Source organism: Zootoca vivipara, chromosome 8 (assembly GCF_965207765.1).
Source record: "Zootoca vivipara chromosome 8, rZooViv2.hap1.1, whole genome shotgun sequence".
In the NCBI taxonomy this organism is placed as follows: Eukaryota; Metazoa; Chordata; class Lepidosauria; order Squamata; family Lacertidae; genus Zootoca; species Zootoca vivipara.
This window is the reverse complement of record NC_142591.1, coordinates 38,751,684-38,776,679: the sequence shown is the minus strand read 5'-3', so window position 1 is coordinate 38,776,679 and position 24,996 is coordinate 38,751,684. Positions and strand designations below refer to the sequence as shown.

Genomic DNA, 24,996 nt, shown 5'->3' with positions numbered 1-24,996 from the left:
TAGACAGACTTGGATGATGGGGGAGAATGGAGTAAAGCAGGAGTGGGGAACTGCTGGTCTACAGACCTTTTTTTTTCTTTACTTGTATTTCATAAAATTTATACACCACTTGTTTGTAAAAAAAAAACACACCTCAATGCGGTTTAAAGTAATTTTGGGCAAACCAAACCACATTTCTCTGCACCTGAGCTCGTATGTGAATGTATTTGAAGGGTGTATTTAATTTAAAAACAACAACATATTCTTGAATGATTCCATACTTGATTAGTTCACATTTGCTAAAGGTTCTTGATAGTGTTCAATTTTATGCACAGTGCTAAGTGGGAGACAGTGACACCCCCCCCCACAAAAAAGAAATTCTCTTGCCAAATAAAAATAAAGTAGTGGTATTTGCAGCGCAAGAGCATTTGCATAAAATTTGCAAGCAGTATAATCCATGTATCCCTGTGGTTAAGAAATTCCTGGCAAATTATTTGCCTTTGTAAAGAGGACTGCTAATGCAGTAGGAAAACCCTTTTTTCTTTACTTTCAGATTTGACAGCTAGAATATTTGCTTCATTTGAAAAAGACAAAGAAGACTACAAGGTAACTTTTCTGCAGTATGATTGATGTAGACTTTACAAAGAACTAATGTACTTTTTCTAGCAAAAATTCTTAATTAGATAATGTCTTCTGAAGCATCGCTCTCCATGTGCTTGGCCACACTCTCAAAAGTATCCAAAGCAGTAGTGAGGCAGGCTTTATCTTTGCAGAAGCCATGCTGTTGTTTTATTAGCAAGACGTCTCTTTTATACTTTACCATTTTATCTTTAAAGCTTTCCACCAATTTAACTGGAACAAACATTAAATCAACTTGTCTGTAATTTCTTGAATCCCTTCTATTTTTTTAAAACCTATGGGATAATATAACATCATGTCCTGCTTTCCTTGGGGGCATTTGATGAACACTAGAGACTTTGATTGATCCAGCCAGGAAAAAGTGAGTTATGGAGGAGACTTAACAATAAGTAATTCAAATTCCTGTATTGACTTTGGTTTGTAGGCTGTTTCATTAGAACATGGTCAGAAGAGGATAACAAATGAAATAGATGGCAACACTATGATCGGCTTTTCCAGATTTATAGAAAATGAACAACCACTGAGCTTTGCAAGCTTAGAAGGACATTCTACAGGTATTGCTTTAAAATTTGAATTGTTTGGTATACTTCCAGTTTATTTTTTTGCTAAGGATGGCTCCACACTGCCAGCATTAAGCCAGATTATTTGTGCACTGATGTTTCATGTGATGCATATGCTTCCTGCAGTGAACATGAAGTGCAGATGATATACATATGTCCTTAAAACACCTGTGTGCATATATCTGGGGAACTGTGGAAGAATGCACATGGTTCATACTTAACATCTGAACTAATGGCAAGCCACTTTTTGCTGAATTAGAATATGAAATTGGAGATGAAGAGTTCTGTGATGGCCAACTGGAGACTTATTTTGAGCAGCTGGTACTACCAGAAATGCAGGTGGAAGATGTTGAAGAACATGAATTTGGAGAACATGTTAAAGCCATGGAACTGCCTTCAAATAGGAAATCCGTAAGTGAAAATTCAGTTATTCTATTATTGGGGGCATTGTAGGTGCACTATGACATTGTTCAGTCTGCATGAACAATTTTTGTAAAAGGTGGTTGGGGGTAGATAATGTTGGTAACTTAAGGGAGCTAAAATGAGGCACAGTTCACTTCCCCCAAACCTGCATCTCCTGCAGCGGATCCTAATAGCAATAATGCCCCATTTCCCTTTTCTCTCCCAACCTTCTACACAAGAGCTACAAAAGAATAGAGAATGAGCAATAGAGGAAGATAAGGCAGCACACAGACTAGGCATTCTCCCTAATGTTGTGGGCTCGTGCTCGTACACCCTTGTTGGTTGGTGAAAAGAAATGGTTCAGTTTAGACTTTCTGGGATCCTTCATAAGCACTGCGCTTGTGGTGCAAGTGGATCATGCTCTTAACAAACTACATAAATCATCTTCTGCCGTTGCTCAAGAGTTCTTGGTTACTTGAGCTTCACCTGCTCTGAGCGTGATGAGCAGCTAGCCGACCTCCCAACTTTGAAGCTGTAGAGGTGAGCAGGGCTCATCCTGACACATTGTTTGATGCTCCTTGCAAAGCCACAGGCCTCCCCAACTCTAGAGCACATTGAAGGCATTTTGGCTGAAAACTAACAGTTAAAATTCTTCAGGAAAAGTTCCAGATACCTAACGTTTGCCAGGCAGCAAGAACTGATTCTCCTATTGCTAGCGACGAAGAACTGTATGATTTTAAGGAAGCTGGGCACAACGAAAAAGACGAGCAATTTATGCTGCCCATGACAGTAAGGCAAGAGGTGCGTCATAATTAAGCTTGGCTAAATTTCTAGAGAAGTCACAAACCTTTAACCAACATAGTTTGGGGGTTGCTGAACGTGGGTTGCCTATACTCAAATATGTTTTAAGATTTCTTTTTTTAAAAAAAAGTACAATGCATTTTCTTTTCTTTTCTTTTTTATTTGCAACAGGTAGAATGCAGTAAACCTAGTCTAAACTCCGGACACAATGATAGTTCTGAAAAGTTTCCTGCTGAAATGGTAGTTTACACATCTGAAGTATGCAGTAGGACAACAGATTATCAACATGCTTGTTCAGATGCCCTAGGTAGCAGTTCTGTTATTGATGGTGACATTTTAATATACTGAATGTGCATATCAGTTTGTTACAACTTAGTTTATTCTGTGTCTCCTTTAAAGGTATGATAGTGTCATGTCAAATTTTAAGCATCTTTTTAAAAATGCATATTGAGTAAAAATGAATATAATGAGGAAAACGGTATAATAATGAAGCCCAAAGTACCGGTACTGTGGGAATAACATGTTGATGCAAAGATATGTTACCTATTAAATGCTTTTTTCTATTACAACATTTATTTCATTTCATTTAAAATCAATGCTAAATAACTATTATCATTGCAGGTTGTCATGACTGTAGTAAGAAAGATGGAATATCTGTAAAGACGAATACATTTAGCAGCAGCAGAAATGTAAGTACAGTAGAGAACTAAAAATCAGAATCCATGTATTCTGACTCAAGATACTGAGTTTGACCTAATGTTGGATTTCAATGGGTCTACTCTGAGTATGAGTTAGATATCACCAGTTTCTTTTAACAGGGTATCATCTCTTTTTTAAATAAACCAGGCTTCTTTTTGAGCAACTGTTGGGGATACTTTTTGTTTCTGTTTTTGAAGGAAAACATTCTGAATAGTCTGACTTTCCAAAGCTGCTCAGAGTTTATGAATCAATCACACATGCAAATCCCTACTACTATTTTTTTTTCCAATCAGTAGTCACATGTCTCATTCCAAGACCTTGAGTAGGCAACATTAACTTGTTCATTTTGTCCCTTCCTCCTCTCCCCATAACCGCAATGAGCACTATAGCTAACAGTGCCCAGCTGACGATCCTGTATGCAAGCTGGAGGGAGCTTTCCCAGTAAAATTGCCCAAATGGCATACACTACTTAAAAGCAATAAACACTTTAAATTGCTTGCTAAAACCATACTCAATGAAGGTCCTTGAGCAATTCCATAAAACCTTACTACGCGAGGTTGTTTAAAATTGGTCTGGGAAAGTATCTCTTAATTGACATTAGAAAGAAAATGAACATTTTTGTCTAGTTAGTAAAGTAACTCTTTTTCTTTCCTTTTGCTTTTTTTAAAAGGATGCCACAAACGTAACCAACTGTGAACTAAAGCTAGATTCTCTCTACTTTAAATGCATTGCTGACAGTAATGCTGCTTCTGAGATTTGGCACACAGAACAGCAAACCCAATTTCCTGATGTGTCACAGCTTGCTAATGAAAATTATGTTCCTCTGGCTGATGCATACCTGTCTCCAAGTGCTTACAAAGGTTCAGAGCAATATGAATGTACAGCAAAAGGTTAGTTAAATGCTAGCTCCTGCGTGCTTTCAGCTTCTAGATTGATTTTGAGATGTTGCTGAGTTGGTAGGTGGCTGCTGTGAATGCTTTTGTGTTATGCCTGATGTAAACAGCATATGGCCTTAGTCGATGCAGATGAAATACCGCAGCTTACTTGAAAATGAGAGTGGAACAAAAGTAGCTTTTGAATATCCCGGTTCAGTTTTGATTTAACCACTAAGTTAAATTATGCATGCATTGCTTATTGTTGTTGTTTTGTTAAATAAACTCATTGTTAGCTTTCCTTTCCTTCCCCCAATCGTCCAAGTCTAGGTAGTAACATCCTTTGGATAGGAACCTTATTTGTGCTATATTGTAATGTATTCATTCATGTATTCCGTTCATGTATCATGACTGAAAATGGAGGAAGCTAAAGGCAACACGTGATTCCCTTTTTTAGAGAACCCACCACATGATGTTGTGTATCAAAATGAAGACGGTAGATGGGTGACAGATCTTGCTTACTACACGTCATTCAATAAAGAACAAGTATCCAATTTCTCAAACTTAAGTGGAGACTTCATAGCTGGATGTAAGCCTTATTATACATTTAAATCATTGGAAATGTATTGGTTGCATATCCCTAATCTTAAAAGAACAGACACCTGCATTTACAAAATATGTCAGTATCAGAAGGAGTTTTGTCGGAGCTCCCTTAATTTCTCGAGATTATTTTTTCCTCTTCCATCTTAAATTACCCCTTTGCACAAAGATAAGTAGGAAACATAGCAGGGATCTTGCAAGCTTTCCTTCCACCTGGCTTGAGTAAGTTTGTACTACAAGATTAATTATAATTTAGGACATAGGTCACCAAGATTCTCCACATATTTGTAGGTAATGTAATGCAGATGCCAATTGCATGACAGTGAAACAAAAATACTTCTTTCGGTAACTGAAACTTCAGTGTTAAAACCTTTATTTTAAAATGAGGGGTAAAAAAACCAAAATCATAAAACTGGCAGCTACAAGGTAAGTAACCTGACTTCTCTAAACTTAGGATATTACTTGTGATAGACTTCAATTGTAGTATTACTTACCAAACTGCTGAAATTAAATAATGGTAGAGGAAAGGGGCTGGCATGTCTTTCCCATTTCCTAGCTGGTAGTTCTGCTCCTTACAAAGACAGCAGCACAGAAGACCAGGGCTTCAGATGATACAAAAGCCTGTTTTTATTCAAAGTGCTTCTCCTTGAATGGTAAATACAGTACCTGTCTTTTCTTACAGTTGGTATTACCATAATATCATAAAACCACACAAAACTTTTAAATTTTATTTTATTTATTTGGATTTATATACTGGTGACATTTTTAGGGGGGGAAATCTCTTTCAGTAGCCACAAGTATCATGAAATTACAAATATAAATCAGAAAACAATAACTAAATTATTTTTTAAAATCCATCAGTAAAAAACATCACAGCCAGTAGCTGAACAGAATAACCCCCTTAAACATCTCAAGAAGCCTGAGTAAGCAAATAGGCTTTTAGCTGACTTAAAACATTCAGCTGATGGACCTAAGCAAATTGCACATTAACATTACATGACCTTACAGGCAACTAAGCTCAGTACATAAAATATGCCTAATTTTTAATGTAGTTTTTACTTCACGTTTACTTTACCTTTCACTCATTCATCCATTCTGCCTAGGGAATGTGGGATATGCCAAGAGGTTAATCGTTTCCTTTTCTTCCCTCTTACTCTTTGAAAAGCTGAAGCAATTGCTGTGATCGCCCAAGATCAAGAAGAATTTGAAAGGGAACACAGATTTATGCAGGTAGGAAACTTGTTAAGAGGCTATTCTGATGCTTTTGTCTATAGGTAATGATAATTCTTGACATTTTTGTTTGCAACATTTTCAGGAAGAGAAAATGGAACTTCAAAATACCTCTGGATTAGAGGACTCTTTATGGAAATGTGTTAATAACGGCAACCCACTAAGAGGTTCACAGACCGACTTTAGCAAAGATGCTAGCTACCTACGGCTCTCTCTAGGAGAGTTCTTTGGTCAGAGATCTGAGGCTCTTGGTTGCCTCGGAGGAGGAGGTGATGTGAAACGGGTACGTAGCTATCTTGTCCACATACTTTTACCACTATATGTGCAACTTGCTTTTTGACAAGAATTCAGCAGGCTCATAGCTGAGTAATAGAGCTTATGATTTGCCTACAGAAAATGCAGGTTTAGTGCCTTCCAAATTCATTAAAATATCTTTGATAGCAGGACTGAAAGAGATATATGCCTGAGACCCTGGAGAACTACTGCATTTCTCTATGTAGCCCATTACTGACTTGTCCATGAGGTAGTCTCATATGCCTGTAAACGTCTGCTGAGTTATTTTATTCAATGGACTGTGAAACACAGGGCAAAGAAGCAAATTTTTGAAGGAAAGTTTGACATCTTCCAGATCTAGACGCTGTGTTGGCCAGCTTCTATTACTACATGTTTCTCAAAGCATTTATCATGAACGTTATTTCCTCTTGCAGCCATCTTTTGGTTATCACATTACTTCACCGGAAAAGAGACAACCTCTTCCTTTGTGGAGGCAATCTGATGTATCTAGAACAAACACTGATGAGCAGAATTCTCAGACATCTACTCTTCAAGGTAATTTCTTGTAAACCTAATAATTTCTCGTAAACCTAATAATTCTGTGCAAATAGCTGTTTATAGCTAAATGATTATGTAAATCAGGCGAAGGAAACCTGGTGGCCTCCAGAGATTGTGAACTACGGTTCCTCATACTTCCCACCAGCATGGCTAATGGACTGTTCACAACACCTGAAGGGCATCACACTGGCCACGCATGATGTTAGCTCATTGTTCACTTCATTTCCAAAACCTGCTTATGTATTGGGCCCAGTCTGATAACACTATATAGCATACAGTTGCAGACTAAGCTGCTAGCCTGCCAATACAGTGTAAGCGAGGGCAGGAAAATGGGGTCTGTGTTTCGTATTGGCTATATTCCAGACTGGCACTGGAGGAGTGCTCTGCCCCCTGGCAACTATGCTGCAGGGTCCTGCAGGGTTTCATGCTGTTTCTTATTAATGTAAGGAGCAGCTCATATTTTTCATGCAGAGGGCAGGATTGACTCATGGCCAACCCCTCCAGGGGCAACATGTCAAAGTGGGCATGGCTGAAGTCTAAAAGTGAGGATAGCTAATTTAAAATTTCTTTTTTAAAAAAAGAAGACACGTGGGTGTCACAGAAAGCTTTTGGTATCGTAATACCAAATGCATAGGAACTTTTAAAAGTCATTTTGGGGTGTGTGTCAAAAACCATGTTGGGGCTATATGCAGGCCAAGAGTTTTATTTTAACAGATTTTAAAATTTTGTTTAGTGCTTTATTATGTGTGGTATTTAATGGTACAGATATGTAAATCACCCTGGAATCTTTTCATGAAGGGTGGCTGAGAAACCATAAGTTTCCTTATGCAGCTTACGGTAGTATTATCCTCACACACTCTGCTTGGTATGAAAATAAGCAGTTAGAGTACAGATAGACTTAAATTGATTTTACATAGGATTTTTGTTTTTCCAAATAGATCTTAGATGTTTGCTTAATTACATTTGTGTGGTGTTTACAATGGCCACGTTCAGACAATCATTCATAGTGTCATAAAACACATTCCTCTCCCCTTTTCACATTGCCCAATGACTTGGATCTCCTGCCTTGCATTAATCCAGAATTCCCCATTGCATCCAAGCCAGGGAACTTTACGTTAATGTGGGTTAACAAATCAGGTTAATAAAAGTATCTGTGCCAAAGCAAGTATACAGCAGAAAGAGGAGGAACAGCTGCATGAAAACATGGATAATGATCTGAATATGGCTAGGCGCAACATTAACCTTTGCAATTTATTCTTTGCAATATACATTTCTTTTATTGGCTTATTGTAAGCAGTATTCTAGCGAACACAAGCTATCTTTTCTTGTCTTAGGGGATGTAGAGGAAAGCATTAAGGAAGACTCCCACATTGCATCTGCTACATTTACCCTTTGTGAAGTGAGTGCAAAAGACAGAGAGAGTGGAAGGGTAAGTATTTAGATATCAAAAGCAAAATAGGTATCTGTTAAAAAGTATTTCATTTCTTATAAGAATTCTGAAACAAATATTTTAGTGTGTCTCACATATCGTATTTTTTCCGTGTATAAGACGACCCCTATTTTTTTAACCCAAAATTAAGAAATTAAATTGTTTAGCTTTTTGAGGGATGTGGGAGGTCAATTCTACCAATCGCTCACTCGCCTGCCCGCCACTGCCGATTGCTTGCCACAGCCATTGCCGATCACACACCTCGTCGCAGCCGCCAATTGTCTGCCCACTTGCGGCCACCAACAGCCCACCCACCTACTTGCTGCAGCCCTCCTCACCACAGCGCCAAACGTATGCCCAATTGCCGCAGCCACCAATCACCCGCCCAATCGCTGCTGCCAATCTCCTGCTTGCTGCTGCCATTAATCACACGTCCCCACTCTGTATTCACTATCCATGTATAAGACAACACCCAATTTTTGCCTCTCTTTTTTTAGCTAAAAGCGTCGTCTTATACACGGAAAAATACAGTACAGTTAAACCTGAAGCTGGAAGTTAAAACATACTGTCTCATGAGTGGAAAAAGTGGTCAATTATTCTGAATAAATTGTCTGAGTAGCAGAACTACTGCAGGATCAGACCAAAGGTCTGTCTAGTCCCACATTCTATTCTAAGTAGCCAGCCAAAATGACAATGGGAAGCCCACAAGCTTAAAATGTTCAGTAACTTGTCTTCAGAACTATACTGCCTCTTATATTGGAGGCAATATAACCATTATGACACATGAGTTCAGCTTTGCTACAAGATGTTAAAAATGTCAACTTTTCATTTTTCCAACTTCTAGGAGAAATGTGAAGACAGAAAAGTTGAATGTAAGCAGCATGAGCCATCTATATTAAGTATAAGCACAATTGCATATGCTATTGCAAATGCTTCTGTTAGTACTGATCCATCACAACTCGCTGCTTTGATGACGAAAGCCTCAAATAAAAATAGAGAAGTAACTAGCATCCCTGGAGGTGTCAAACCCACAGACTTTTCTGCCGCAAGTCAGTCATATGTCAACAATGTAGAAAATAGCTCGTTTGACATAGAGAAATATCTCAGAAAAACTGATGAAGTTGAGAATGGCTGTGAACCCGAAAGCATAGTTAAAGATGAAGCAACTGCCAGGGACTTGCATACAGTTTTGTACAAACAGGAATCTGAAATGCTTTCTCCAAGAGACTTGTCCAAAAGTAATTTGTCTATCAGGAATGGAGAAGAGAAGCTTAATCTAAGCACAATACACGAGGAAAACAGTTACAGAGACTCATCTGGTAAAACAAGTTTTGAGAAAAATGAAATGGAATGTTTAAAAGCAGCATCTAACATAGGTGAAGACTTTCTTCCAAAAAACCTGACTTCTGCTGTACCAGATTCAGAAGAGAGGCCATCAGAAACTACCACCATGTCTTTGGAGGATAGTGGAAAAGCACTTCCCAGTAAGTCTTTAACATGTCTTCTAACCTGTTTGGTAGCTGTGCAATTTTAAAAAGAACATTTACAACTCACATTCACAGAATGGCAATTATTTCAATGCAGCTTAATGAAAACTTTGGGTCAGTATTGCTTGTAATAATAATAATAATAATAATTTATTATTTATTATTTATACCCCGCCCATCTGGCTGGGTTTCCCCGGCCACTCTGGGCGGCTTCCAACAGAAAAACGAAATAAAATAATCGATTAAACATTAAAAGCCTCCCTAAACAGGGCTGCCTTCAGATGTCTTCTAAAAATCTGGTAGCTGTTTTTCTCTTTGACATCTGATGGGAGGGCGCCACTACCGAGAAGGCCCTCTGCCTGGTTCCCTGCAACTTGGCTTCTCGTAATGAGGGAACCGCCAGAAGGCCCTCGGTACTGGACCTCAGTGTCCGGGCAGAACGATGGGGATGGAGACACTCCTTCAGGTATACTGGACTGAGGCCATTTAGGGATTTAAAGGTCAGCATCAACACTTTTAATTGTGCTCGGAAACGTAGTGAGAGAAATGCTCTTTTGCAGTGGAATAGATCTTTTGACCACACACATAACCCTTTGCCCTGCTCTTCACATGGGTCTGCAAACAATCCAGGAAATCCGCACTGTGGTTTCTTATTTTTGTTTGCGTTGGGCAGCTGTGCTTAATAGTTTCAGAACAAATCAGGATACAAATCCAACTTCCAGCCATGCCATAATACCCTGGTGTGCTTGAAAGCTGCTAACCATAGTTTTCCAGTTTAGGTGAAATGCAAACACTAATTAATGGAAGAGTTTGTGGTTTGTTTGTTTGCTGGCTTGCATGAAGGTACTGCATGTGCAGCAAGAAAGCTCACATATCAGCTTTTGATGCCCATATGTGTTTAATCTAAATTATTTCTTTTGAATACATCAAGGTTCTCAAACTCTGGTCTGTGAGCTGCATTCAGGTGGTCTACAGTATGTCTGAGTTCACACGTATTATATTGTGTTATGTTGCATTACTGTTTGAATCCTATGGGATGCAAATTATGGTAGAATAAAATACAATATAAGCAATTCAAGATGCAATAAGAATACAATTAACATTCATACCGCTTCTATCACAGTGTGTTGTAAATGCTACAATAGGCAGAAAATAATTATGTGGTCTGCCAAGATCATAAGTAATTTCCATTGGTCTGTGCGGGAGGAAGTTTGCAATGCATTTATAAGAGTGGAAAACCCTGCATCTCTGGTATAAAGTCAAAATGTGTAATTGGATTGTGAACACCTTTTTCTTTATCCAGCTTACTCTGAATCAGGAAGAACCAGCAAGAACACTCTGTCCCTCAGTTTAAAATCTGATCCAATATTGCTTTCCCCTCTTCCTGTACACCCTAATAAGGAAAAAACTATATCCAATATTAAATACCAAGAGAAACAGGATGAGAAGATAATGGAAGAGAATGCTGCATGCAACAATGAAAAACACATAGCTTTTGAAAATATATCTGCTGATAACCAGAAAGTTGTTGGTGAGTAGAGTATAGGTATATTGATTTCTGCCGAAGCCTGTTTTGAAAGTAAGGTGAAATAGTTTGTTATTTATAGGTTTATGAAGTTTATTCTTCTTTCCTGTTCTTGATAACTGCTCTCATCTACTTCTGGAGGCTGTTTTTTTGGCCTCCATTGAAGGAGAGCTGCTTTCCTCTGAAGCATGGTTGCTTTTACAGAAGGTTATTTCTTCCTTAATTTTAGTTTAGTTAGGTGGGCTTGGTTTTGGGCTTCTGGGCAGAGAACCCTAGTCTTCAGAACAAGGTAAGAAGAGGTATTATGTATCCAAATTGTTTGCAGGAATCTAGGTCTCTTGTCCTTTTTCTAGGCCTGTAACCAGGTACTAAGGGCACCCAGTTGAAATTAATTTCTGAAATGATCTCACTTATTCTAACAGACCAGGACCTAGTTCAACGTTATGTTGGCTTGCCCCATAATTTCCCCAATTTATTGTGTTTGCATGTGATTTTCAGCAGAAACAGTTTTAATCTGGACTAAAATGTGGCAAAATACAGGTGTATTAACCATCTCTAACATGTTGAAGCTCTGCAGAAATCTCACCCAAATGTTCACTGGCCCTTATTACTTGGAGTTGCAGCCACTCTGAAAGTGGGAGTACTGGCCTCATGGGTATTCTGTATGACTTTATTCTTTTCACCTAGTTCTCATAACTTGTGGCTTATGGAGCATCAATCTAATAGGGGTCATGCAATAAAGTGGCTACGGTAGCCTTTGGTGCATAGCTGTTTTCAAGCAGCCATGGATTGATTCACACAGAATATTTTGTCCCTCTGAGTAAGGCTCTCTAAGTATTGTGGTTAAAAACGTGTTCTTTTGATAACTAAGTCTAAGCAGAAGGGTATCAGCGGGACTAGCTTCAGGGCTAGACCTTCCATTTATAAACATTCTCATTTCCTGCAGTTTTTGACAGGTTCATTGAATTGGGTTGTCCAGAATCAGGTAAGGGTATTTTAGGCATGGCCAGAAAACTCGTATCAATTTCCCCTGGGATAAGGAAGTGATTGTTTCAGACAAAGGGGACAGATTTTGAGCTGGCCACAACTTGATTCGTTAGTAGCCAAGACACCTCTGCTATGTATTTCTCCCGTTTGCCAGTGTTTTGAAAGCAATGCCTGGAAAGAATCCAAGTGATTTTGGTTGCCACATTCTAAATAATAATAATAATAATAATAATAATAATAATAATAATAATAATAACAACAACAACAACAACAACAATAATAATAATAATAATTTATTATTCATACCCTGCCCATCTGACTGAGTCTCCCCAGCCACTCTGGGCGGCTGCCAATCGAGCGTTAAAAACAATACAGCATTAAATATTAAAAACTTCCCTAAACAGGGCTAATAATAATAATTTATTATTTATTCTAAATAAGTAATTTATTATTTTTTCTAAATAAGTAATTTATTATTTACTATACATTCTGCCCTTTCTACTGGCACTTGAAAGGAGGCAAGCTTCAGCAACCTCTTCATTGCTGAAGAAACCAAGCTTTACATACACCTGTGCATTCTCACATTAAACAGTACTTGAAAGGAACTTGCATCTTAAGCTATCCACAGTTTCTAGGCTCCTCACGTAGAATCCGATACCAAGGGTGTTGACAGAATTGCCACTTGAACCTATATAATTTCAATTAGAATGGTGCTTTTCAACAAGGGTATGTTGAAGTTAGGTGCACAGCTGTGAAGCTGTATATCTTTCTCTCAGTGATTAGCACAGATTGATGCTTTAGCAGGTATCTGCATGGCAGCTGCTTGGAATGTTCCATCTAAGTTTGTCCAGTATTATCAAATGGTCACCTTTGTCTCAGAAGCATTGTTAAATATGAAATCCCTGAACATAGGCTTTGCAAATTTCTGTTCAGAAGTACTGCCTCCTGAGGTGGATAGTCACTGATAATCTGAAGTCATTCTTTCCATGGCTAGGAGGATAAATTTCAACATCTCCTTTTTACAATATTCAGGTAATGCTGTTGCAGTAACAGAACAGACACCTGCAACTCCTATGCCTTGTATACAGATGTCAGATGATGAACAATACAGTTTCAGACCTTCAACGTCTCCACTTATTCATTCATCTCCAAATGAAGCTTCTGGAACTGCTCTTTTAGGGTAACTATTGTGTGGGAACATGAAAAGCCCAAATGTGGGTGGGAGTTAGTAGTTGAATACGGTTAGATGGTTAGATTGCATGGTCTGAGCCATACAATCCATTATTGTCTACTGTACTGGTACAGTTCCCTGAGGTCACAGTCGGTCTTCCCCATCACCTGACAGCCCCTTTTAAAATGACGTTCCTGGGATTTCCTTTGTGCAAAGCATGCTTTGCTCTCTGTCTTTGAGAGATAATCTCTCAGTTGAATATGCACACTGACTAACCATTGGCAAATATTACTTTTGACCTCTGTACACGAGCCCTAATTTTTAAACACTATTCAATCAATATAAACCTATTCAAGACAATTGTCATAATATAACATGGCAGTCAATTTTACATATTTAAGTGTGAACTAGAAATGAGGACACTGCTGTTGCTGCTGCTTAGCATTCTTGCCAAGTGAACAAGATTGCAGTATTCAGTGTCAAGTCAAAGAGCCAGCATCATTAATTTATTATTATAAATTATGTGACTCGCTCAAGTAGTAAGGATACTCCAGAAATTAATGTAGCTGCCTATTAGCTACTGAGCTACGTTCAGGCTTTTGTTGCTGGATTTTAAACCCTGCACAACCTGGCACCAGGATCCAAACTGATCTTTAAGATCTTCCACAGAGACACTGCTGGCTGTTCCACAACCAGACAATTGTCACTTTGTGACATCACCAAGAAGGCCTGCTTCCTGCATTGTCACCCATCCTCTTGGGTAATGCCTCTTAAAACATACTTTTACCCAAGCTTTCCTGCACTCTGGGTCTTAATTTTTAATTATCTGTTTTGTATGCTGCTCACTGTTACCTGTGGTGCATCACTTTGTGTTATTGTTTCTCTTCACTTTTAGGAATTTTGTTAAAAGTTGTTATCAATAATCTGTTATTTATGTAAACTGATTATTTTTATTAAGCGATATACATTTGTTTATAAATACTGTGGTGATACAGGAAAAACGAAAGGCAAGCCTCATGCAGATGTGATGCTACACAAACAAATTAACCATGGTGCTCCTAAATCCAAGTTCACTGACTGTTGAACAGGTAGCCAACATGGTGCCTCCAGATGTTTTTAGACTACATTTTCATTAGCTTAAGCCAGCATTGACCAGTGTCATGGATGATGGGAACATTAGTCTTACCAGCATCAGGTGGCTACCCTCAAACTATGTTTTTTGAGATTTAGCATAGTCAAACATGACACTGAAGGACAGCTAAGGTGATAGAGTGGACAGGCAGAGCAATTGGATAATAAAATAAAGGTGAAAAAGCATGAGTGTTCGATCACTTGATTATTAAGCCAAGGCTGTGTCAGGGTTAATACTGTGTCTATTACTGGCCTGTGGAGTGAAATGAGCAAAAGCGAACTCAAGAGCTGCATCTAGCCTCTTACTAGATAGTGTAGTTTTAGCAGTTACTATGTCATTTTGCTTCATGCAATTGAGATCTAGAAACACTTTTTAAAGGATTGGCTCAGATATGGCCTCTGTAGTAGCATTAAGCTGGTTGCAGCCATGGCTCTGCTAGGTCACACTAAGACCAGAAAGTGGGGGGGTGGAACATTGGAAACACAGTGCTGCTCTGGTGGCAACCACTACTCTTACCATGGAAACAGATGAGGGGCAAATCACATTACTGATGGAGTGAAATGCCAGATATTATTAAATGATTACCGGTATGTAGGCAGTTTGTATGTGGATACATTTTTTCAAAGTCAGCATTCTTTGTGTTTCAGAGCTGATGCTGACTGTCCTGATACAACATCAAATTCTAAGGAATCATCTTGTAGTGATAGCTTACCTCAGGTGCTGTGTACTGATCATAGCTTGGGACGATTGACCTTTGTCTCTGCTACTGAAAAAACCCTTCAGAATCTAACTCTGTCTAGTCCAGAGAGATGTCAGGTAAGTAGCTTGTTAGATGCAAAGTATTTTTTATATGCCAAGTTTCAAGTTGTATCTTGATCTTAGGTACATTTTATGAAGAACTATCTTCCCAGAAGTATAAAATATTAATCAAGAACCAGTGTAGTATAGTGGACGGTGTACTAGACTTGTATTACCCAAGATGAAATTATTACACCTTAGCCAGGACTCTGACTTACTCTGTATAGTGGTACCTCTGGTTACGAATTTAATTCGATCCAGAGGTCCGTTCTTAAGCTGAAACCGTTCTTATCCTGAGGCGCACTTTCGCTAATGGGGCCTCCCACTGCGCACGTGCCTCCAGCACTCGATTTCCATTCGCATCCTGGGGCAAAGTTCGCAACCAGGAGCAACTACTTCCGGGTTAGCAGAGTTTGTAACCAGAAGTGTTCGTAACCAGAGGTACCACTGTACTAGCTAATTTCTTAGTTTCTTGTCCCCTTAAGTACAGTGGAACGTACATACAAGGGATTGGATGAGTAAGGAGAACTAATGTAATGTCCGGTCAAAATGCACTCTGTGGTAGAGTTAACCTCCTCCACCGCCGCATTGTAAACTTACCATGTCCGTGAACCTGCTGCTCTGGAATTCAAATCAGTGATATGAAACACAAAATGGCAAAATCATAGCAGATATTCTTAGGACACTTGCGGACATGAGCTAATATGAATTAATAACACAGTGGACTATGAAAACTCATTTGTACAGTGCCACAGGAGAGGAGAACCTCTGGCCTGTGGACCAAACCTGAGCTGCCAGGCCTCCCCATGTGGCATGCCAGAATGTTTTTCCCAAAGGTATGCCCACCTGCTCCATAACTGGCATAGTCAGTGATGTCAGGTGTGGGGCAGACTTAGACAAGGATGGAAGAAGCAGGATTGATCCTCCACACATTAGCTTTAATCCTAGCTTAGGCATGCCAGCAAGTTCCCACAGGGAATTGTCTAGCACACCCCAAAGCTCCAGAAAGTAGATTTGAACACTGATACACAAGGAGTTCTGTCCTGCTTGGGCTGTATTTCCCATGTCCATGGACCAATTTGGCAGGTGGGTGGGACAAGCTACCTGATAGTCACCTGATATCATTATGACATCCGGTGAGTGACAGGTAGGTGGTCCCACCTATCAAAGTTGACCTGTGGGGAGTGGAAGAAAAAGATCTGCTCTACTGGATCAAAAATGTTCCCCATCCCTGCCCTGCCTCATGCCAACTACTATGCTGTACAATCAGGGCTAGTACTGGTGACATGGCAAATATTGCACCTAACCTTTAGTTGCACATACGCACTTCCTCACTTAATACACCTTGATACTTCTTAAGAATTACTATTTGCTTCATTCCTGGGGAAGCAGCCTCCTGGAAGCATCATGAGATTGCTGAAAGCTTGCAGTAAATACTCACCTTGTACCAGAGTTGTGTGGCTTTTAAAAATTAGCTATGGTGAATTTATTTAACATAGTCACCTGTTTCACACATCACGTTAAGCCCTATGCTATGGTTTGCTGATGAATGCTGCTCAAACTGAACCTGCTGGAGAGAAACCACACATTGAGCCTTGCCCATCATGCTAAGCTTTCACTGTGGTTTTACCTCCTCCTTGGGAAATGGAGGAGCAGAGTAGGTGCAATTTGAGGACCATGCTGTTCATTCACAGTGAGACATAGTTTGTTTCTAACTGTGGTTTGGTATAACATGCAAACAGGGCCAGTAAGTCATAGAATCATAGAGTTGGAAGAGACCACAAGGGCCATCCAGTCCAACCCCCTGCCAAGCAGGAAACACCATCAAAGCATTCTTGACATATGCCTGTCAAGCCTCTGCTTAAAGACCTCCAAAGAAGGAGACTCCACCACACTCCTTGGTAGTATTGTTTCTGCATTTAAAATCCTTGTATTTTCCACTGAAGAAGGATAATCAGTTAAGGCTATAATATTAATTTATTTTGTGAATTAATTGTGGTGTTTTGTCTACTTGGTAGGCAAGTATAGTAGGCTCTCTCTCTCTGTGTGTAGAGGCTTTTAATATGTACTAATCATAAGCTTATTACAAATTATAAATGCTAATCAAATATCTTTAATATCTTCTATTCAGAATAATCGTGCTAGTGGCTGGGGCACAACAATAGTTTGGACCAGCCCAACTTCAGCATTGGAAGAAGAAACTAAAAAAAACATTGATTTGCAAAATAACAAACATCCATCACTAAGCAGTGCAAGCACTAGTGCAAGAAACCATAATAAGAAGCTAGAAATAAACAAATCAGCAGATGCTTTCAGTCTACCAGAGCACAAGAAATCAACTGGACAGCAGCCATCAAAGAGCAAAAATCAATCTGCACAGAAATGTTCAAATAGTAACAATGAACCGGAAAATGTTGAAGTACCAGTAACAGAGCATGGGTGTACAACCACAGCACATGGACCAGGCTTATACTCTCAAAAAGATGTGCATGCCCATGACGGTTTAGGTGACTGTATTTCATTAAGTCAAAATAGAGCAAACTTTAAATCACATGTTCCTGTTTCAGAAATTCCAGCCATATCTTCTCAACTTCCAACGCTGCTAACAGGGTGTTCCCTTAGATCAACACCATTTGCCCAACAATATCTGAGAAGCTTGCCATCTCAAACAAATATGGCTTTGCCTCAGTATCAAGCTGGATGTCCTCCAGTTTTTGGTGTTCCACAAGGACTGATTTATTCTACCATCCCTGTGGGTCATGTTCCAAGCTCACTGACTGTTGGAATGACACCAGGTTCAGAAGTTGGATCTGGAATGTTGGGTGCAGCTCCCCAGTGCAACTTCATTTCCAGCCAGAATGTCTTTAGTAGCACTCCACACACAGTGCAAGTAGCTGATGCTGGTGGACCTAGACAGCTGGAGGAATCTGTGCCATTTGGACTTGGTAAGTTATTTGTTTTTCTTCCAGCAACCTTATCTAATGCCTTTTGTGGTCAAGAAGATATTTACTTGGATTCTTGGTCATTCTTTTATTTATTTAAAAGAGCATTATTTATCATTTTTATTTGTTCATTATAGGTTAAGCAGCCAGTGAACATTTTTTTCTCCTGCTCCCTTTGTCTGCTCCAAGAGGTTGATGAACCCTTCAGAGCAGATTTGAAGGGTGAAATCCTGTTGCATGAGCAGAACTCTGCCTGCAGGCTGTTGCATAAAATCCATTTTATCCAACAGTTTGATAAAATACATTTTAGCCCTGTTTTTATGTTGTCCAAAATTTGCAGTTGAAACAGAAATGAATTTATTGGTTATTTTCTCTTTCCTAGAACGCGTAAAAGTCCCAGAAGAAGTAACATTCCCTAATGCTTGTTGTGTGGGGCTGACATCACACACAGTCCTTAGTGTTCTTAACCCATCTGAACGGTGGCTACAGGTCAGCATCGGCCTCCTTAGTATTATGCTTGATGGCGAAAAGGTATGCACCAAATCTTGATATGTATTATGCATATTTTAATATTTTACTTTTTTTCTCTAGTGAAGTAAACCGTGTTTTAAACCATGGCAGCCTGCTTGCCAGTCCCCCCCCCAAAAAAAGGGCTAGAAAATTATTAACTTGAAATCTGGTTGAAGCTCTGTACTTTTTAATATCATTTGGCCATAAACTATGATGGACTTCAACACTTTTCCCCCTATTGATAGCAATCCCTGTTTCTCAAACACAAAAGTCATTGTGATGAAACTTTCATATCTATGTTCATTTTTTCAAAAGTATTCACCAATGTGCCATGGAGAAGGGGGGCAGCACAGTAGTAGAAATGATTTGGATATGGTCAACACAGAACCTTTAAATGCCATCCTAATTCTTTGTATCTATTTTACACCTCTCTATTGAGAATTGCTGGCTTTGTCATGAACCTCTGATTGTGTGTGTGGTTTTTTGTTTTTGTTTTTTGGTAGATGGACCCTCTGAAGCACAGGTGTTTCCTGTTTAAAAACAAAACTGTCATAGGACCTCGTACTACAGAAGATCTAAAAATGCTGTTTCTACCCTGTCAAGCAGGAGTCTTTCAGTGTGTACTTAGTATTGCCTCTTGGCCATTTACTGCAGATGCGGATACAATAGTCCAGGCACAGGCCTTAGCAGCTAGAGTGATTGTGAATGCAGTTGCTGAGATTCCCGATATTGAGGTAAAAATCCAGATGAGTGCATAATGTATAGTTCTGATGAATACATAGTTAGGGAAGGGGTGTAGCAGGGTTGAGGAGATCCCTATCTGAAACCCTAGAGTGCTGTTGCCAGTCATTGTGAACAGTACTGAGCTAGATAGGCTAATAGTCTGACTTGCTATAAGGTATCCTAGTTTGCTTTTATTAATGTATTTGGTACATTTATCCCGCCCTTCATCTTTCAATCTCATAATAAGCTACAAATAAAGCAAAGTACAAACAATCCAAAAAAGACAGAGCAGGTAAAAAGGTACCTAAAATCAACTGAAGACAAATAATTTTAAAAGTTCTTACAGAGCCAACACAGCTCCTTAACAGCAGCATACAGAAACTAATGCTAGCAACCTGAAGAAGCCTGGGAAAACAGGAGTCTTTTTTTAAAAAAATACATTTTACATAATAAAGAAAAACGTACACAACACATTATCCCCCTTCTTCTAACCCCCCCCCCTCCACGAGCCCTCTCTTGCCACGAGAGAGTCCCCTGAAAAGTGGGCAGTCGAAGGTGGTCCATTTTATAATTGGGTTTGTCCCCACCCCACCCTCCCTCCCCCCAGAACCTCCTCCTGCCACCAAGAGGCTCTAGGATGACAAGGAGAGATACAGGCGAGTGTCCACCCAACTATCTATCTAAACATAAATTATTATTTTTGCATAATAAAGAAAAACAAAAACTACAATACAGTTTTCTTATCATTATCCCCATTCTATTTGCAAATTTTCCAACCTTATATTTGGCATACTATCTAATTTTCTTGTTAATTTCTCCTTTATTTTCATTGCACCCCCTTCCTTCCCCCATCCCCCAGGGCTCCCCCTGCCACGAGAAGTCCCTAGAGGGAAAAGGGAAGGCGAAGGTGGTCCCTTTTCTGATTGAATCCTTCCCCCCTCCCCGTCTCCCCCGCCACAGAAACCCCCCCTGCCACCAAGGGCTCCCAACGCGCGGGAGACTGACAAGAGGGGGTGAACCATCCAACCGTCCCCTTTTAACAATTCATCTTACAAAATTATAATTTTAGTATTCTCATTTCCAAACTATATCTTATTTCTAGCATAATCAACATTTCTTTTCTTCCCTTGCCTATAATTTTTTCTCCAAGGACATCCATACATTTTGAACCATTTTTACATTCCCAATTTTAATTTGCTATATATTTTTTATCCACTAATATACCTCCTCTTCCCCTGATCCCAGCTATTCCCTTCCAGTCCAGCGAGTTCCATAGTCGTCAGTCCAGTTTTCAGTCCTGTTAATCCATCCTAGTAAACAAAGTATCTATTCTTCCTTCATCCCACCCCCTTTCTCCAAAACGTCCTTATGCCCCCCCCCCTGATTTTCCCCACTTCTTTGAACGTTCATTTCCTTGTGGGTGTTCTGAGCTCCAAAAAATTTCTGTCTTTCCCTCAGCATGAGGGATAATCCCAAACCATACTTGTTGGACATTTTCCTCTTTTCCTTCATAATGAACTTCCTCTTGTTTTAAGATATCACTCTCCTTCAATTCATTTTCCTTAATGTCTTCATCTGGTGTTCCATTATTAGTTCCATTATTAGTGTCCTCCATCTGTAGAAGTTGCTTCATTTCTTGCAATTGTAATTCATCGTGGTACATTCCAATTTTAAGTTCCCACAGGCGTCTCAAAACATTTTGCTCGAATCCAGGTGCATACACTTTTGTTGACATTTTCAGGTCCTTTCAAGGTCGAAGCTTGTCTTGAGAGACAGGAAATGGTTGCTACTTATTTCTCCAACAACATTTTCACCAAACTGGCTGCAATGTATCTTCTCAAAGTCCTGTTACATTGAATTCTATGCAGATATTTAACATAATAACTCCAAAAAGTCAATACGTTCTTTTCCTTCTTTTCCTTTATGGTAACACAATAAGCTCGCTGTTCTGTCAGGGCTGCCGTCGCCAGGAAAGGAAGAGGCTTTTTCAGATTTTATTTTCTCCCTTTGCAGGGGATTTTAACAACATATATCCGTCTCCCCTTTTACCCTGCTTCCAGGGGAGAATCTTTTTTAAATCCTTAGAAATGTCTTAATATGAAAATAAACTTCTTTTCCCGGCTTCGGGTATTTTTAACTGCTTCTTAAGTCAATCAGTGGGGGGAGATGGCTTCCATTTTCTCTCTCTCCTGTTTCCAAATTGTAATCCAATAAGATAAAATTTTCCAATCTTCTACTCACGGTTTCCAATTTTTCAATTCAAATGCTTTGGAGGAATCTACCGCTCACCACCTCCGGCTCGAAGCTTCACTCCGCTAGGGTAACGCTGTTGCTCAAAATGGCCCCCGCGACTACGACCCTTCTTGCTCCGGAGCTCTTATTAGGGCTTACCGGAGAGTCAGGGAATCACGTTTTGGGGCGCCGCTGAGCTCTTTGTCCCCAGAACGCTCTATCTGGGGCTCTTTTGGGGTGCTGTGTTGCTTTCGCAGCCCTCCCCCTCCTCACGGAGCCGGGTTGCCTCGGAGCTCGAGGCAAACCCCGCCGGACGGCTCAGGCGGTAAACCAGAAGCTGGGAAAACAGGAGTCTTAACCAAATTATATTCCGGATTATCAACAGATTCCATGGTAGGCACACTCCCTGAGGGAGGGCAATCCATAAGTGGGGCACCACTGCAATATCCAAAGATTTAATTGTTTCCAAAAATTAAAAAAAAATAGAGAAATAAGCAGGAAATAAAAGCACAGTTGAGTTGTAAATACTCAGTGCCTTGTTCAATAAACGTTTTTGCCAGGCACCTACGGTATAAAGTTTTCACCAAATAAACTTCCCTGCAGGTGGTGTTCTGTAACTGGGCCCCCCACTGCTATGTTATCAGCTATATCATTCCACAAATCGTTTCCTGAATTCCAAATGACAACACTGTCTTGAAACTTAGTTGGTCTTTAAGGTGCTACTGAAGGAATTTTTTTATTGAAACTTCATATTTCACTACACTATAAAAATAGTCCGATTTTCAATAATTTTACTATACGATACAGTGGTGCCTCGCTAGACGAATTTAATTCGTTCTGTGAGTCAATTCATTTTGTGAAAAATTCGTCTAGCGAATCCCATAGGAATGCATTGAATATATTTTTTTTGAATATTTTTATTTTGCCCATAGGAACGCATTAATTGAATTTCAGTGCATTCCTATGGGAAACCACGATTCGCTAGATGAATTTTTCACAAAATGAATTCGTCTTGCGAGGCAACCTCCGCTCGAAAAATCTCTTCGTTAAGCGAAAAATTCGTCTTACAGGGCATTCGTCTAGCGAGGCACCACTGTACTTGGTCTCTCCAAATCTACCAAAATTTGTTAGTTACCCATGTATATCAGGATGTACATGTTCATCCTGAGGGCTGCAGTCTTCCAGAGGCTGATGTATGGGTGGACCTCTGTACAGTAGGTACGTTTCTGTCCGCAGTCACACAATCCTTTATATTCTCCATCCAGGCAAGCAAGAAGCATTATCAGAATTCAAGAGCACATTCCAGCCAGGGAAAAAATATTTAAGAAGGGTATAAAGTTGGGCCAAAGAGGAGGTGTGACTTGGGGAGAGTCCTGAGGGCCAGATAGAGAGAGGTGGGGGCCACATTTGGCACCCAGGTCCAAGTTTTCCCCATCCCGATGTACACAATGAGCAATGTTTAATAACTTCAGATATTGGTGAAACTTTTTTGTTTCTTCGTTTTGGCAAATCTCTAATAGTCACAGTAAGAGGTTGTGGTCAGAATGCTTCTCCAGGAGGGGGCACAGCTAAAATCTCTTGTCTAGTTATCTTTTAGTGACACCTGTTTGCTTCTTCATACAAATAAATATGACTTTGTGTGCCTCGATTCTTAAAGGTATTATTTCCCTCCTCTTCCCCCTTTCTAATACTAGGTGGAAGCAGGAACGACAAACCATCTTGACTTTGGTGATATGCCATCTGGCAGCTGGAAAGCTCTTCCACTGAAACTAACAAACAAGACATGTGCTAGAGTGCCAGTCAGACTTGTCATTTATGCAGTAAGTATTCATTCATTCATTTAAACTTGTATACAAGCTTTTATCCAAGTTTGCAACACAAAACACAAAATACATCACAAAAACAAAGGAGGGAAATGCACAAACCGACAACCCTCTCCCAGTATAGCAACTTGTACAGTGATCTCTTGAGAAGCAGCTACTTGCAAGTGACTGCTGCATTGGTTCCACATTATGGGTAACCAGCAGCTTGGTTTTACTCCCAGATAAGCAGAGCGCCAGTGGTAACGGATTACCCTTGTTGCAGTGTGTTGATATCACTTGAGATATTTTCTTTGCATCCTGACATGTTTCTCTACAATGGGAATGTTGGTTGTGCAGCAGGATTTCATTATGCTATTCCCACAACAGCTGTCAGAAGCAGATGTTCTAAGAAGCTGAAGCAGAGGGATTGCAGCTGATGAATCATATAGCCTGGCAATACAGTTGTGAGGCTGACTGCACTGTAGTTTTGACTTCCATTGATTTAGCAAAGTAAATCCTCGCTCTGTTTCTGGATGTCTACTCCAACCTGCAAATGTTTCATTAAAGAGGTTGAAATATTCACTTCTGCCCTTGTCTCTTCTGCCTGTGAAACTGTTGACCAGCTCACTTTCTTCCTACCTGTCCAATCACTCATTCAATGTTTCTAGCAAGGAAAGCTTTTCCAATACTTCTCCCAGATCAGCACCCTCAATTATCTATTTGTGGTTCCCTACTATATTCATCCTCCCTCCTGGCTTTCTAAGTGTATGTACATAATGTATTGAAAACATAGTTATTTACCTTCTTGATCAAGGAAAGTATTGACTTTCTTGGATTCCTCTTTCTACTCTTCATCTCCATGTCATGTTGCTACCCCTTGTCTAACTTAGCTAAGTACAGCACACTTATTTTCTGCCCTGTTAGAGAAGGTTGCGGCTACTCATGAGTAAAGACGCTCCACTCCGTCGTTTCTTTCCGAGTTTTATTGTGCATGCTATTTACAGTGCAAGAGTATCAGAAAACATGATTGCTCAGTCCGTATCAGAACCTCACAATGGCTTCTTCCTAGTCTTCGCCCAGCATAAGAGCCTGTGTACCCCAAAACACTGCCCCCTTGCCCTACGGGTGGTAGTACGCCTCAATTCAGGCGTTAGGGGAAGCAGACGCCCGGTGTCCGATGGCTGCCTCAGCGCCTCCTCCCCTACCTCTCCCTCAGAGTGTGCAAGGGCTCTGTAGCATATAACAGCCCTCTCTCCACTCCGCTCACTTCCTCTTTCCTCTCCTCTGACTGGGTGATGAGCTGACGCTGGGTGATGAGCTGGTGAAAATGATGGGTGGAGGCTCTCTGTAAGGAGACCCCCTGACATGCCCCTTAATGTAAACTCCAGTTGCCACCCACCATTACTGCAGCCTTTTCTTTTTCTGGCTTGCAGTTCCCCCCAACCCCCAGCTTTCCAAAACTTGGCTAACAAAATAATTTATGGCCCCTTAGACTGCATAGCACCTCTTCCTAAACTCTTACATTGGGATCCTATCAACTCCTGGATGCAGCACAAACTCCTCATTGCTGCCATACACAGCTGCACCACCTCTAATTATCCACTACTTGTAGCTCAATGCATTTGTGACATTTTCTACTATCTTT

The 24,996-nt window shown here is 40.0% G+C and overlaps 1 protein-coding gene across 3 annotated transcripts in view; it reads left to right on the top strand.

Moving 5' to 3' along the window:
• CEP192 (centrosomal protein 192) overlaps nt 1-24,996 on the top strand; it is a 51,971-nt gene that overhangs the window by 4,642 nt on the left and 22,333 nt on the right. The window contains exons 5-24 of one of the 3 annotated variants that reach the window (XM_035125388.3): nt 533-585; nt 1,043-1,172; nt 1,438-1,589; nt 2,238-2,381; nt 2,553-2,688; nt 3,003-3,070; nt 3,751-3,970; nt 4,410-4,541; nt 5,718-5,782; nt 5,868-6,065; nt 6,490-6,610; nt 7,948-8,042; nt 8,887-9,526; nt 10,833-11,060; nt 13,074-13,221; nt 14,992-15,160; nt 17,274-18,087; nt 18,467-18,615; nt 19,098-19,328; nt 23,244-23,369. In XM_035125388.3, the coding sequence (XP_034981279.3) occupies nt 533-585; nt 1,043-1,172; nt 1,438-1,589; nt 2,238-2,381; nt 2,553-2,688; nt 3,003-3,070; nt 3,751-3,970; nt 4,410-4,541; nt 5,718-5,782; nt 5,868-6,065; nt 6,490-6,610; nt 7,948-8,042; nt 8,887-9,526; nt 10,833-11,060; nt 13,074-13,221; nt 14,992-15,160; nt 17,274-18,087; nt 18,467-18,615; nt 19,098-19,328; nt 23,244-23,369 (4,019 nt within the window). Of the gene's footprint in view, nt 1-532; nt 586-1,042; nt 1,173-1,437; nt 1,590-2,237; nt 2,386-2,552; nt 2,689-3,002; nt 3,071-3,750; nt 3,971-4,409; nt 4,542-5,717; nt 5,783-5,867; nt 6,066-6,489; nt 6,611-7,947; nt 8,043-8,886; nt 9,527-10,832; nt 11,061-13,073; nt 13,222-14,991; nt 15,161-17,273; nt 18,088-18,466; nt 18,616-19,097; nt 19,329-23,243; nt 23,370-24,996 lie in introns of all 3 variants that reach the window. The other 2 variants (XM_088675303.1, XM_035125389.3) reach the window with 2 other exon arrangements.